This window comes from Alternaria arbusti (assembly GCF_024043155.1).
Source record: "Alternaria arbusti strain BMP 1465 chromosome Unknown scaffold_3, whole genome shotgun sequence".
NCBI classification, from domain to species: Eukaryota; Fungi; Ascomycota; class Dothideomycetes; order Pleosporales; family Pleosporaceae; genus Alternaria; species Alternaria arbusti.
This window is the reverse complement of record NW_026249943.1, coordinates 268,278-282,740: the sequence shown is the minus strand read 5'-3', so window position 1 is coordinate 282,740 and position 14,463 is coordinate 268,278. Positions and strand designations below refer to the sequence as shown.

At 54.3% G+C, this 14,463-nt stretch overlaps 8 protein-coding genes across 8 annotated transcripts; 5 read left to right on the top strand and 3 right to left on the bottom strand.

Moving 5' to 3' along the window:
- Window positions 1-185: 185 nt before the first annotated feature.
- Window positions 186-1,221, top strand: J4E86_002713 (uncharacterized protein; the record flags this gene model as incomplete). The annotated part of the gene is made up of 3 exons (XM_051443271.1): window positions 186-230; window positions 318-516; window positions 581-1,221. The coding sequence occupies 3 exons, from the start codon at window positions 186-188 to the stop codon at window positions 1,219-1,221; spliced, it is 885 nt and encodes a 294-aa protein (XP_051304766.1).
- Window positions 1,222-1,704: 483 nt separating this feature from the next.
- J4E86_002712 (uncharacterized protein) lies at window positions 1,705-2,193 on the bottom strand (the record flags this gene model as incomplete). The annotated part of the gene is made up of 1 exon (XM_051443270.1): window positions 1,705-2,193. One exon carries the CDS (start codon window positions 2,191-2,193, stop codon window positions 1,705-1,707), a length of 489 nt encoding a protein of 162 aa, XP_051304765.1.
- A 582-nt stretch (window positions 2,194-2,775) lies between these two features.
- On the top strand, window positions 2,776-4,312 carry J4E86_002711 (uncharacterized protein; the record flags this gene model as incomplete). Its single annotated transcript, XM_051443269.1, has 3 exons — window positions 2,776-3,096; window positions 3,146-4,183; window positions 4,232-4,312. 3 exons carry the CDS (start codon window positions 2,776-2,778, stop codon window positions 4,310-4,312), a joined length of 1,440 nt encoding a protein of 479 aa, XP_051304764.1.
- Window positions 4,313-5,075: 763 nt separating this feature from the next.
- On the top strand, window positions 5,076-5,939 carry J4E86_002710 (uncharacterized protein; the record flags this gene model as incomplete). The annotated part of the gene is made up of 1 exon (XM_051443268.1): window positions 5,076-5,939. The coding sequence occupies one exon, from the start codon at window positions 5,076-5,078 to the stop codon at window positions 5,937-5,939; it is 864 nt and encodes a 287-aa protein (XP_051304763.1).
- A 1,850-nt stretch (window positions 5,940-7,789) lies between these two features.
- On the bottom strand, window positions 7,790-9,541 carry J4E86_002709 (uncharacterized protein; the record flags this gene model as incomplete). The annotated part of the gene is made up of 1 exon (XM_051443267.1): window positions 7,790-9,541. One exon carries the CDS (start codon window positions 9,539-9,541, stop codon window positions 7,790-7,792), a length of 1,752 nt encoding a protein of 583 aa, XP_051304762.1.
- Window positions 9,542-10,620: 1,079 nt separating this feature from the next.
- J4E86_002708 (uncharacterized protein) lies at window positions 10,621-11,482 on the bottom strand (the record flags this gene model as incomplete). The annotated part of the gene is made up of 2 exons (XM_051443266.1): window positions 10,621-11,144; window positions 11,215-11,482. The coding sequence occupies 2 exons, from the start codon at window positions 11,480-11,482 to the stop codon at window positions 10,621-10,623; spliced, it is 792 nt and encodes a 263-aa protein (XP_051304761.1).
- Window positions 11,483-11,916: 434 nt separating this feature from the next.
- J4E86_002707 (uncharacterized protein) lies at window positions 11,917-12,854 on the top strand (the record flags this gene model as incomplete). Its single annotated transcript, XM_051443265.1, has 4 exons — window positions 11,917-12,285; window positions 12,338-12,447; window positions 12,493-12,532; window positions 12,582-12,854. The coding sequence occupies 4 exons, from the start codon at window positions 11,917-11,919 to the stop codon at window positions 12,852-12,854; spliced, it is 792 nt and encodes a 263-aa protein (XP_051304760.1).
- Window positions 12,855-13,392: 538 nt separating this feature from the next.
- J4E86_002706 (uncharacterized protein) lies at window positions 13,393-14,333 on the top strand (the record flags this gene model as incomplete). Its single annotated transcript, XM_051443264.1, has 2 exons — window positions 13,393-14,064; window positions 14,130-14,333. 2 exons carry the CDS (start codon window positions 13,393-13,395, stop codon window positions 14,331-14,333), a joined length of 876 nt encoding a protein of 291 aa, XP_051304759.1.
- Between the last annotated feature and the right edge of the window lie 130 nt (window positions 14,334-14,463).

Below are 14,463 nucleotides of genomic sequence, written 5' to 3'. Positions count from 1 at the left end.
TGCTTGAACATGCTCACCCCCTGGACAGAAAGCTTGTCACTTTTAGCGAGCACTAGTCTTGTATCGACGCGCATGCGTCAGCTATGTCATACGCTTTTGATTAGCCTCACTTCGTAGATCACAACTTCACTACAGACATCGTCTTGACTTAGTTGATCTATATCGACAAGCTTTGTTGAATCAAGATGGCGCCGACGATCAAAGTTGCTGTTATCCAACTCTACCCAGAGGTATCTCATTTACCCCACATCATCTTAATTACCCATCATGGGCGACCACATCTACGAACATCAGAGTCATTGGCTAACATTAACTAGCCCCTACAACCAGAACACAATTTCAACAAAGCTGTGTCATTCATCCGCTCAGCAGCAGCTCAGGGCGCCAAACTCGCTGTCCTACCCGAATACCACTTGACAAGCTGGAAGCCAAACGACCCCGAGTTTCTAAACTGCATCGAACAATGCTCCGGCTACCTCGAGAGATACTGCTCCCTAGCCAAAGAATGTAACATCTGTAAGACCATCCTACTACTCATTTGTTCCACACAAATCCCCAATACTGAATAACCTCACTCTAGCCATCGTCCCCGGCACAATCGTGGAATCTCATAAAGAGAATTCTGCAGCAGAAGACAAACTCCTCAACGTATGCTACTACATCTCGCCCTCAGGTTCCATCGTGGGCAAATACATCAAAAAGAACCTCTGGGGCCCTGAACGCGACCACCTCACCGGCTCCCGCCACGACCCCCATGAAGTCTTCGACACCCCCATCGGAAAAGTCGGTTTGCTCATATGCTGGGATCTCGCGTTCCCAGAAGCGTTCCGCGAGTTGATTGCCAAAGGCGCTCAGATTATTATTATACCGACCTTCTGGACGCTGAATGATTGTAATAAGGAGGGTCTGGCGAGGAATCCAGCGGCTGAAGCATTGTTTCTGGATAGTATGCTGACGGCACGTGCGTTTGAGAATACGTGTGCGGTTGTTTTTGCGAATGCGGGGGGTCCGCCGGGGATGGGGTATGCGGGGTTGAGTCAGGTTGCTGTGCCTTTTGTGGGGGCTTTGGGGAAGTTGGGTGGTGCGGGCGAGGGCATGTGTGTTGTTGACTTGGACATGCAGGTCTTGGAGGATGCGGAGAGTAATTATCAGGTCAGGGCTGATATTGCGAGGGGGGATTGGCATTATGTTTATAGGCATTCGGGAGAGGGGAAGCCTTGAGTGAGGATGTGGCGTATCAACACGATCTCTTTGTATTATCTTCAGCATCATGTTTGATAGGTATAGGTAGGATGTATACTCGGGAAAGCACTAGTCTCGATCTGGACATTCTTTGCTGCGGGTTTCGATCAAGCGTGTAAAGTTCAATAAACGAAATGTATTCCATTTGGTCAATTCAATCTACTCTCGGCCAACATCGGGCTCCTCCAGATGCGCCCAAAAGTCGCAAATTCGCAAAGACATGGTATCTGACAAAAGTTCGCGGAAGCAACCGGTGAACTCCTACGCGCAGCGCGAACGGGTGCCTAGTAGCGCGCAGCGCCAGCCCCTCTCCCAAACTATTGAACGCCGATCATTATGGCCAGAAGCTCGATTCACCACCATGGCACCATCTTCCTGAGCCTAACGCAGATGCCTCGACTCAATCGCATGCTGGGCGTCGACTGGTATCTCCGGGTCGCATGTCGGCATCCGTCTCTCATCTCAGCTCTGGCCACTACCACTGGCTTCGCTGTCGGACCTCTCGTCTTTGCGGATGTAGCCTATTTCTCTCGTCGAGACGCCGTGTTCGTCCGTACTCCAAGTCTCGCCAACGACAATGACCCTCGTTTTCCCTGTTTCCAAAAACTTTTCCTCGTCTCTCGCTAGCTTGGCTGCATTCTCCGGGGCGTAGATTCTTCGGTAGAATTCTTGGAAGCGGGCTTCGCTGTCAAACGTCATTTCTGCAATGCAGTCACAGTCCAGCTCGTTCATCTCGCCCCTTAGCATCAGCGGCGGTCGGTCGGGATTTGCCGGTCCTCCGAACCCCTTCCGCGATATCCGCGCGAGATAGCGACGTTTGAAATCGATCGGCCAGCAGGAGGCGAGCAGCGAATGGGCGAGGGGAATGTGCGTGTGCTCATAGTGGTCTCTGAACTCTTCCGAGGTAAGGTCGTGGTTGCGCGTGATGAAGAGGACGATGGTGTACGTCATATTGGAGGGTGGGAGGCGAGTCAGAGGGCAGGAAGGGTCTTGACTGCGACGAAAAGGGTAGCGTGGGTGGTAAAGACAGTAGTAGGGTTTTGACAGCGGCGTGGCTTCCAGAGGGTCTAGGGACAGAGGAACGGCAGGCTTTTGTAGTTTATCAGCCACACTCGATGCGAAGACATCATACTGGCACCGAGCGCGCCTAAAGCCTCCGTTATTGATGCACACAGCTACTCGTGCCCTAGGGCGAAACTACGGACCCGGCACCGGTAGACGACATGGGCTCGCCATACTTTCTCAACGCCGTCACGACACCCAGCGCTGAGGATATGGCCGGTGAGTCGAATCAGGACGTGTCAAAACAGCAGGATGGCCGTGAGGATTGAGTGGAGTGGACCTCTGCGCACTGCCCCTCACAGCGCTGATCCCGGTCGCGCCTGCCCTCTGCTTGGGCGCGCTATCGATAGCAGACTGCCGCTAGCAAACGCACAGAACGCCAAATTTCGTGACAAAGCGGGGAGCAGCACCACGACACGACATTCACCCCCCGTACAAGCACCCGTGCCGTCGCCCGAACGAACACCCAACATGAGTCTGCGCGAGCGTGTCCCGCCGCAGTACCAGAATGGCGACGCTGCCAGGCGTGCGCCGGACGACGACTCGGACGTCGAGGAGGAGGCCATGGCGAACGACTACCGCGAGCAGGTCCAATACGACGGCATGGAGGACCTCGACCGCATGCCCTCGATGAACAGCAACCAGGACATCCACGCGCAACTGCAGGCTGCGGCCACCCCCCTGGAATTCCAGGCCACGCTAGAGACCAAGTTTGCGAGTTACGACAGCTACTGCAACCTCTTCCACTACATCTTGAACTCCGAGGGCCCCGTTGACCTGGAAGTGCCAAACGTAAGGAATACGGAAAAAAGGGGAATATAGCAGGGCTAATTGCGCATAGTACTACTGGGCGTGGGATGTCATCGACGAGTTCATCTACCAGTTCAACAGCTTCTGCAGCTACCGCCAACGAGTCGCCCAGAAGAACGAGAACGAGGAGGAGATTGCGCTCCTGCGCGAGAACCCAAACACATGGGGCTGCTACAGCGTCCTCAACGTCCTGTACTCGCTCATCCAGCGGTCACAGATCAGCGAGCAGCTGGCGGCGATGAAGCGGGGCGAGGACGCGAGTCTGTACGCTGGAGAGTACGGCAACAGGCCGCTATACAAGATGCTGGGATACTTCTCCATCATCGGTCTGCTCCGGGTGCACTGCCTGCTCGGAGACTTCAGCCTCGCGCTCAAGACGCTCGACGACATTGAGCTCAACAAGAAGGCCATGTTCGCCCGTGTCATGGCCGCCCACTTCACCACATACTACTACGTCGGATTCTCCTACATGATGATGCGACGATACTCGGATGCCATCCGCATGTTCAGCCACATCCTCGTCTACGTCTCGCGGACAAAGAACTTCCAGAAGAACGCGCAGTACGATTCGATTACCAAGAAGAATGACCAAATGTACGCACTTGTCGCCATCTGCGTAGCCTTCCAGCCCACAAGGCTCGACGACACCATCCACACTGCTCTGAGGGAGAAGTACGGCGAGCAGTTCAACAGGCTGCAGCGCGGCGGCCCTGAGTCCCTTCCCCTCTTTGAGGAGCTCTTCCGCACTGCCTGCCCCAAGTTCATCAGCCCCACACCTCCCGACTTCGACAACCCAGAGGTCAACATTGACCCTGTTGAGCACCACCTCCGCATCTTCATGGACGAGGTCAAGAACAACATGATGTCGCCCACCGTCAAGAGCTACCTCAAGCTCTACACAACCATGGACCTCAAGAAGCTCGCTGGATTCTTGGAGGTTGAGCCAGAGAAGCTCAGGTGCTGGTTGCTCGTCAACAAGCAGAGGAGCAGGCAAATAAGGTGGGCCGAGGGTGGTCTGTTGGATGGTGATATCATCCAGGCCAGCGACCTCGACTATGCTATGGAGGGTGTAAGTACAACACATCTGGAACGAGAGACATCTGCTAACGATTATCAGGACCTCATCCACGTTTCAGAGGCAAAGGTCGGCAGGAGGCTCGTAGACTGGTACCTCCGCAACTTGGCCAGGACGTACTAGAGGATCACGAGTGTTTTCTGAGAGCGACTATTCACATTCGGGGCCCACACAATAGAGCATTGCGCTTGGAGTTGGAGGGTTTCATGGGTATCCAAAAGCGTGTTTGCAAAATCTAAAGATACGCTTAGGCATGGGGAAGGCGAAGATAGGGTCCAGGTCGCGATCTTCTACGACTGGACACCGCCCGCCGTGCGCGACGAGCGGGCCGGAGGATGGACAGGATGAGCGAACGAGCAATGAGTTGAAGAATACCAAACAAACTTGCAGATTTCAAATACGTATCAATAAGTGGACGCGACGTGGATGTGTGAATGTTTGTAGCTTCAGCTTGACATCGTCACATCGTGTGGGGAAACAAGGGTTCAGCCTTCGTAGCAGACTGGTAGATGCTAGCGCATTGAGTGGACATGGCTGCTCTGCCGTAATCTTCGCTTCTGTCCGACCAACACCATCCAAACGATGATTGACAAGCAATTCCGGTTAAAGCGCATCGTTCGGAGCAAGCACGTCCGGAATGATCATGGCGCGATGAAGTGAATGTCCCTGCCCCTCTCGGTCGCTCGTGCGCTCCGCTGATGCACTTTCCTCCCATCCAAGTACTCGGAACCACCACAACAACGACCAGTAATTGAGATCAGTCTCGCCTCCACGACTGGTCACCAGCTGCTTCTTCGATAAACATTCCAAGACAGAGCGTCTCCTACGGGTCATCAGCGCCTCCACGCCCACCACACCCAGCGCGACTCGCACCCAGACAAGCACGATGGCTCCGGATCTGAGCAAGGTGCCAACCAACACAGGCAACACTTCGAGCACGCAGCCAGCTTCAGGCTCCTTGTCACGTCAGACATCGTCACGTCAGGCATCGACACCGGGCTCTAGGCGAGCATCGCAGATGGGCCCCCCGCCGCTGCCTCTCGCATCGCCTGGCGGTACCTTACCACCGCCCCAGTCAGCATCACATCATGTACATGGCTTTCCGCCTCTCAGCCCCAGCGCGAGCGGCTACGTCCAGGCGAGCGTCGACTCAGCAGGCGTTCCGATGAGACACCCGCGCCCTATGACACAAGCAGAGCTGCACCTTGAGCTCGAGAAGGAGCAAGAAGCAGTCGTCAACCGTCTGACGCGAGAACTCTCGGCTCTGCGCGCACACTCGGCGTCTGTAGCCTCCAACACGTCCATGTCCAGCGCCGCCGACTCCTCTGTCGCACACGCTGAAGCTCACACCGGACCTATGCATCCCACATCCTCACGCCGCCACCGCAGCTCCTCGAGCGTCTCCCGCAGCGGCCTACCACCAGGCCACGTTCCACACCGTTACTCCATCTCCTCCCAGCCTGCGGCGAGCGATGCTGCCCAGCGCGACCACCGCAGCTCGAGCGTCGTCAGCACCCCACGCTACGAAGAGGTGGCACAACACAAGGCGGAGCTGGAGGAGGTCAAAAAGGAAAACGAGGCCTTGAAACAGCGCATCCGTGATTTGGAGCGCATGATCAGGGGCGGCAATGACGCCGCTGACGGTCAGAGGGGTCGGAGGGGTGCACCGCAGTCGCAGAGCAGCGGGGTTGGCAATGCTTCTGATACTGTGCAAGCAGCTGCTAATGAGACGGCAGGGGTCCCCCAATAAAGCTGTGAATAGGGTGAAGGAGATGTGTTTGTAGGGTATCCGTGAGAAGGATTGTTAATAGCGCAGGCCAGGCTCACGTTGCATGCGCGACGGGATGGAACAAGAGAGTTCCCGCCATATCTTTACTTGTCGACATGGAGTTTGAGCGATCAGGCATGCTATGCTATGCCATTCGGCATCCATACGGGCGGACATTTTATTCTAATTCTACCATTCTCATCAATCAATCAATCAATCAATCAAGCTAAACAAAAGACTATTTTTGATGCGATCGCAGAGATAACAACCCCGAATCTCCTTTACTCCGCCCATTACCATTCTATCCATCCATCCCCTTATCACAAACGTTGCTTCTTTCCCCCCAACACGGCATCACGGGATATCCGTAGATCCATCCAGGGCTAGACGACTAACGCCGCTGATCCTCACGATATGCACCTAACGGAACAGTATCCCAGCGTCGATCTCGTTGTCCCCTTCTGACGGCAGATCAGCAGCGCGGGATGTGCGCATGTGAAGAGGGGGAAGGCGTGATATACGTAAGTGCGGGATACATTTGTGGCGTGATTTTGCGAGAGGTTGGGTGTGTTTAATGCCTCGTTTGTTGTGACGTGACGTGATGTGATGTGGTAGAAGGGACGAGGCGCCACGGCACGGGCGTGGGCATGGGGGCGTGAAAGGTAAGCAGATAAGCAAGTAAGAGTGAGAGTAAGGCGCCCGCGATACGTCATTTGTTTGAAGGTGGAACAGAACAGCTTTCAGCCTTTAATGGGGGCGGGACTGCATCAGTCGGGGTATTTCGGGGTCGGGATATATACTGAGAGTGTGGAGCATTCAACTTTCGACTGCGTTTCGAGGTTGATTTATTGAGTTTACGGATTCTGAGATATTGCATATATATCATTGCGCGAGGCTGCTGTTACTACTACCAGGTACGATTTAACTTGTATCCAATATCCAGACCGATCATGTTTGTTAAGAAATCAGGAACAGAACACCTACTCTCAGAGCCGTCGTACAATATGAATTGGCTATTCAATCTACGCGATCGATTGAGTAGCTTTGGGGAGAAGAAGAGGGGGAGGAGTAGCCAGCACGTTGATTCCGGAAGCGATGGTATGTACATGGATAACATATCCCGGCCGATGTAACTATCTAGACTTGGAGAATGATGTATCGACATGCTAACAGGAAACTCAGCTTTCCCATCGAAACCAGTAGAGACACCTACAGCACCAACAACAACGACGGAGCATAATGCCTCAACCCACCGTCGTGCTTCCGCCTCCCCTCCCCCACCCCCATCCTCCAACCCTTCGACCATATCATCCGCACCACAACGACCGCCTCTCCCACATATACCCACCGACATCATCACCGCAACGGAGAAAGGCATGATAGGCGCCCCCTTCTGCAGCATACCGAGTGACTCGTCCACGACGTCGAGCCAGGGTCATGAGTCTGAAGCTCTAGATATGGTCAGAGAGGGGACATTGCTGACGAGGGCGGAGGAGGCGTGTGGTGGGGAGGGGAGGAAGAGTAGTTGGGTCGGTGGAGATAGGGAGGGTGGGAGGTGTGTTATGTTTAAGGGGGTTGATGTTTAGCTATACGGAGAGATGTGAGGTAGGCGTTCTGGTTCGAGGCGTACACACGGGAACTGGATCTTTGAGGGGGATGGCTGTACGATAACGTGGAGGTCTTGATTCAGAGACAAGTTCCCTGTCTTGGTTTTACGAATGGAAAGGATAACTTCCCTTCCCGTCTTTCGTTCTCGTAGCTACCCCAATTCATGAACATGTTGAAGCGCGCAAACGTAAAGACTAAGCCACCACAGTCCCCTAAACCGCTCCTCAAACCCTCCTACTACCAGTCATCTTCCTATTCTCACTATGCCGCTTCGCCTTCAACGCATCCCGTCTCCTCTTCTTCCACGCACGATTCAAATCACCCCGGTTTTCCCAGAACCACTTTTTAAACTCGCTCTCCGGCTTCTCTTCTTTACCGCCAGCAGCCGCTGCATTCTCTTCCTCGTCCTCTTCATCTTCTTCCGCGACCTCAGCTAGCTTGGCTTTGGCATTTGCGCGCGTATTCTGAGATAGGCGTTGCTCGGCGAGGGAGTCAACGTCGCCCATGTCCTCGTCGTCGTCGGCTTCTTGGCTGTTCTTGCGCCAGTCGAAGGAGAAGCGGCGGCCGAGGCCGGCGGTGTCGGGGGTGGGTGCCGCGCTGCGGAGGCCGCGCCATTCAATGTCTCGTTGAGTGAAGGGTGTAGTGGGGGCTTCGTCGATGGGCTGACCGCGCTCGCCGTCGACTTCCATTGTGTCTTCGTTGTTGTCGAAGAAGCTGAAGGATGTGTCGATTGGAGTGAGCTTCTTGGTGGGAGTTGAGGTTGTGCCATCTGCGGGCTTTGCGCGTTTGAACAGCGCTTCGAGGGGGTGGACTTCTTTCTCGGATGATGTAGTTGGCTGGACTTCGGGCGTTTTCCTGCTTTCGACAGGTCGAGCGGGAGAAGATGCAGATGATTCGGCTTCTGATTCTGACTCTGACTCGGAGTCGGAAGAGTCCTCATCTTCAGAAGAAGACGAAACTACTGATGAATCGTCGTCCTCGGACTCAGAATCAGATGGCGGAGGAGTAGCTTTCTTCTTGTTCTTCTTATCCTTCGTAGTCGCAGGCGTGGAGGATTTGCCTGTTCCGTCGATCCAGGCTCTTTGAGCCTCTGAGGGCGCGTCTACCAGCTCCAGAGCTCGCCTGGCCTTGGCCTTGCCAGTCTCAGGCTCAACAACGACACCGTCCTCGTCAACCCAGCCCTGACCATTGACGTAGTCGACTGCAGGCTTCGTTGACAGGGCGACCTGTGGCTGCTTCAGGAAGCTGGGAGTCTTGATGTTCTTCTCGAACTCGTGAACCACCACCTCATTTATCTTCGACTTGTTCTTTTCCTTTTTCTCCTTCTTCACCTTCTTCTCGTCCTTGTGCGCAACTTCGGTCGCAGCCACGGGTGTCAGCTTCGCCTTGAAGAGCAGCTCAGCATCCTTGGTGTACTTGGAAGGTTTCCGCTCCTTCTTCTCGTCCTTGTCACGCTTGTCCTTTTTGTCTTTCTTATCCTTCTTGTCCTTCCTGTCCTTCTTCGACGGCTCAGTCCAGCCGCGCTTGACTTTCCTGTCGTCTGGCAGCTCTACACCTTCCAGCACGCCCTGCTCCCTCTTCTTCTTCTCTTTCTTCTCCTTCTTTTCTTTTTTCTCTTTCTTCGCGCGCTTCGAGGGGCGTTCGGTATCCGCCACCTCCTTCGCCGCGTCAGCCTCTGCCAGAGCTTTGCGCTTCTCAGGTTTCGCCATCTCTATCCGCACTTTTGCGCCTCTCAGGATTGTGCCGTTGAGCTTCTTCTTGATCTTTTGAGCTTCGGGTTCGGGTAGCTCTACGTAGCCGAAACCTTTGTCGGGGAAGGTCGCGACGGTATGGTACGAGATATTCTGCGCAGAGGGGAGGACAGACGGCGCGACGTAGACCTTGAGCAGGTCGGGGCGGAAAGGCGTAATGTGCAGGCGGACGACCTTGCTTTCGGGTTGCGCTTCGGAAGGGTTAGGCGCTTGTGCTGCTGGCATTGGGTCGCAGGTTCGCGCGCGTGCGACAGGTGGAGATGACTGTGCGCAAAGACTCCAGGGCGTCTAGAGCAAATAATACGGGCTACGAACTTGAGCGACGCCTGTAAGCGTCGTGTAGAGGTGTCGGGGCCGGAGGGGAAAGGAAAATGCTTAGCGCGACAAGGGACCCAGCTGTCTGGTCGTAGCGTGTATGCGGGCGGAGGTTTGGAGCTCCACTGTGACCATTATCATGTTCCTCGCGCGATAGACGTCTAGAACCACATCAGATTGACATCTTGTTGGCACTGCAATTGATCCGTCGCTTGTACAGATTCAACACAATATCTATCCTTGTCGCCACCACGATGCGGAAACCGCCATACCTCCTCTTCCTTCTCCTTACTTTTCTATCATCTCTCTCCCTGTCCCTTGCAGCCTGTACGTTACCCTTTTCTTCGTATTCAGGCACTTATTGACATCTCATAGCGCGTACGTCGTTCTGCAAATGTACCTGCAAAGGCAATAGTACCATCATAGCCCTCGACGCGCCCAGCACGAAGAACCCCGCCGCCCTCGAATTGAAACCCCGCGCCTCCAAAAAGACATGTAACGATTGCACCCGCCAATTCTGCCTAGGTTATGGCGTCTGCGCAGGAGAGAAAGAGGAGAACGTGCTTACAACATGCTTCCAGAGAGATTCTGCCAAAGACCAGGCAGTTGTGTTTGTCTTCATTGGAGCGACGGTGGGGCTCTTGGGGTGGGCGGCATTGCGGCCTTATGTTGAGGGATGGAGAGAGGTACGTGTAGATGAGCGAGGCCGACTCGATCGGGAACTGACTGGAAGCAGCGTGCACGGGAACGTCGAAGTTACATCCCAGTGGCTGGTCAAGGGAACTAGCGAGTTGCAACACTGGAAATTGCTTGAAAATGCATTGAATGTACAATATGAACACGAAGCGAATATACCCAAGATGATCGTTGACTCCTTCATAACTGCTGAAGAACTCCATCATGCATACATCTAATGTGACAGCAATGTACAGGCTGAGGTCGTATATAGTACACTGAAGCGTCTGGCTTCCTTCTCCGCTGTCCTTCCTCTACTCTTTCTTCGATCCACCCTTCATGAATCCAAACCATCCCTTGCCCGTCTCCTCCACCTTGTGCACTGCCTTCTCCGCTGTGTTGTCTAGCGGCCCTCCGACTACTGGTGTCGACGATGTGAATGTGGATGTTGTGTCGTTCGCCCTGGCCTCTTGTACCGCAGCAGCGATGCCTAGGTTTGAGTTGCCTTGGGATTCTTGCCGCTTAATCTCCTCCACCGCCAGCTTTCTCTGCTCTGCGATTGCTTGGTCCTCCTTCCAGTCGCCGTGCAGCCACCACAGCAGCTTGGAGGGCGCCTTTCGCTCTGCCTTCTTCCTCTCCATTGCTTCTTGCTCCTCGGCGATACCCGTGACAAGAGCGGCTTGTGCAGGTGAGGCTGTTCCTGCTGCGACAGCATTGCGGGCGGCTTCGAGGATCCTGGCCTGGACTCGTTCCTCTTCGGCGAAGTAGATTGCTCGTTTCCGTCGGTTGTAGACGATCATGTCGCCTATTGAGAAGACTGCGAGGACACCGACGCAACCTGTTCAGACAGTTAGCATCGTTCTTACCCAATGACCAGTGCAGCCATTGGCTACTTGGTGCCCACATACCCGTTGCAAATATCAAGCCGTAGACGGTAAATCTATGCGCCGCATCCGCCGCCATTCTGCCGTACAAGTACATGTAATCCCACCTCGTCACCTGCGCCATCTTTGCCCTGTTTGCAGCCTCTCGTAACCGCTTGACCTTCTGTTGTGGCGTTTCGTTTTTCGGTGCGGGATCCGCGAATTGCAGCGTCGTTGCCCGCCCGCCAGGTCTTGTGTGCGCCCATACTCCGGTGGCTGTAAATCGCGTTGACTCTTTCGGTGATTTCGACATGGTAGGCGGAAGTGGGAAGAGCACTCGGAGGGGAAGTGTTGTGGGAGGACGATGTCGTGAAGACGGCGGAGCGGGAGAACGAATGATTCGATGATTTCCAAAAGTCGAGATGGACTAGGGTTCGATGCGGAGATTTCCGCCCATCTGCCCGCTAACGTACATCGTCAACCATACCGCTGAACTACTTATCAAATCTTCTTCGTGTGCGGATCGAGAGCTCGCTGACGAGTTTATTCGAGAGGGCAGCAGAGCTCAGTATGGGCATTGCAGGCCAAAGATTGCTTCTTTCCTTGCAATGTCCTTGATCTGAGCGCAAACAACACACGCCATGATCCAACGTGCCCGCCTTCAATTAACACCGCTCTTCCGATATCTTAGCATTGGAGAGTCCCTTCAACACCATCAAATCGTGCATTCACGCTATTGTCGCAGACATGGCGGAGAACGTCAATCAGAACCTGGATCTGGCACAAATTTTGGCTACACTTGCGAACCTGCCGAAACCGGACGCCCAGCCAGTTCAAGATCAACAACAGCCATACGAGCCCTACCAAAGTCACCAGGGGTACCCCGAGCCCCAACAGGCATATCCAAATCAGCAAAGTGCTCCGTATCAGCCACCAGCTGACCCTCGTCTGGCTGGTCGCGCGCCTCCTCAACATCGACAGCCACCTCCCAAACCACAAGACAGGGTTTCTTCTCCGTTCATCGATCCTTCTACCATCACGGAATGGAAACAAGGTCTCCGCTGTGTGAGCAAGATAGCGTCCCAGAACCCAGACTTTGCTCCTGCAGTTCGCAAGGTAAGGCATACGTCTCTTACGAACCCACGTGCAATGCTTACGAAATGGTCAGTTGATGAAAGATCAAGAGTCAAATGTCAAGTCTTGGGAGGCTGGACGCAAGAATCTGATTGATGAACACAAATTCAAGCGGGAGAACGAACGGACTCATCGAGCTGCACTGTACGTCACAAGACGTTTCTCATGATGTGTGACTAACGTTCGCAGGTCTCTACCAGGTCTCTTGGAAAATACACCCGCGCTTCGTGTACGTTCAAGTACACTTGTGCTGATGGATGATTACTGACGCGGCACAGACACCAGAGCGTGAGAAAGAGGAACTGGACCAATATGACGCCAAGGTATACCGAGCTTCCAAAGCTATGGTCGACTCACAAACATCATCACTCAAAGTCTTAGGTGTTCCATTCTTTGGTGTAAAGCCACATCTGGTAGTTGGCTCTAGCTACGACCCGACAGAAGTCACCGACTCGCAGCCGACGCCGGCGGGCGGTAAGATATCAAAAGAGCAGCTCCTCGAATTACAGCGGAAGATGCTGAACCACTTAATGGAGCTATATGGGGACTGAGGAGACCTCTTTACAGAATGGAGAAGCTTCGTTGCCACAGAACGATCTTTATTCTGCCAGTGCTGATGGTGGATGGTTGCCGGGCTTCGGACTTAGCTTTCTGATCCTAGACCAAAACGTTCTGTTCCCTCACCGTATCCGTTCATTCACCACCCCAAACAGCCTCTAACTGTAAACGCCTCTATAAAGCGGCATCGGTTCACGAAAATGACGTCACTCGCGCGATCCCACCAGCAGCAGTGGAGAGCAGAGCAAGCGCGAGTGCAAACGCACATCAATCTCCCATTCACTCGTCCCAGTAATTGCCCTCGACGCTATTGGCTGCTCAAGGGCCAATGGAGCTAGTGCCGTTGACCGCAATCGCTCTCATAACAACAAAACATTTACCTCTTTTGCAATCATCAGCTTCCACTCACCTCACCACGCTCGTTGAAGTATTTGATCCATTCCACATTCTTTTCGCTACTCACACTCGCTACTTCCCTCTACCCACTTCAACCCCAGTCGCTCCTTCCGATACAAACGTTCGCCCTCCAAGATGAACACTGTACGCGCACTCACCGTTGTCGCAGTTGCCGGTAAACAGTCTCCAACCAGCGCGCTTACCCACTATATCAGTCTGACTAACGGAAATGTAGCAGGCGCTGCCGCGGAGTCTGTCCAGTGGAATCCCGCTATCAACCACGTTCTCGCTCATGATGTAGCTGCACGTGACGACCACTGCGCCGAGCTCCCAAAGCTCTGCACAGATGCAGTACTGCTACGTGGCTATGAGACTACCCTCACCTATCTGTGTCCCGAGAAGACCGAAGGTCCGTCTACTGTCACCGTCACTACCACCAGGACAACCACTGTGACGGGTGATCAGAGCCTGACCTCTAGCGTTGCTCCCGCTCCCGCTCCTACCTCGGACGTCGGAACTGCTCCCTCAGTGCAGCCTCTCCCCCACAAACCCGTCTCAGCCACTTCGGACGTTGGAGGTCCTCCCGCAGAGGAGCCCACTACCACCGTGATCATCCAGTCAACCGTCCAAGTTACCGTCACTAGATCAGTCACCAAGGTCGCTCCCAGCTCTACGTTGTCATCTCTTCCTCCCCCGTCCATCACTTGGTCTTTCACCGCGGTCCTCCCTACCGATGTCAAATCCTCTCATGTCTCGGGCGGAACGTCGTCGGCTTCTCGCACCGAGCTACCATCAATAGTGTCGTCCGTCGGTCCGCCATCATCTAGCACGAGCAGGTCGGTTGGATTGTTCCCTAGCCATACTGTTAGCAGCTCGTCTTCGGTGGCTTCCACGTCTTGGTCACCTTCGACGTCTTCGGCGGCTTCCTCGTCTGCGTTGGATTCCACATCTTCGGCTGCTTCCACGTCTTCGATGGCGCGTTTACCGTCGGGTGGTCATCATGCTCCACCTTTCGCGAACGGTACCGCTATCAGCTACACCCCCGGCATCTTCCCCACGCTGAACGCAAGGGATGAAGAGTCCACGATGACTGTTACCTCCACGGTCACCCGCCATGCCTCTGACCACGCCTCGGGCACTATCCATGCCTCAGACACCACAACTGCTGCGGCCACTGAAACTAAGAAGGGTCAGGCTGGAGATAAT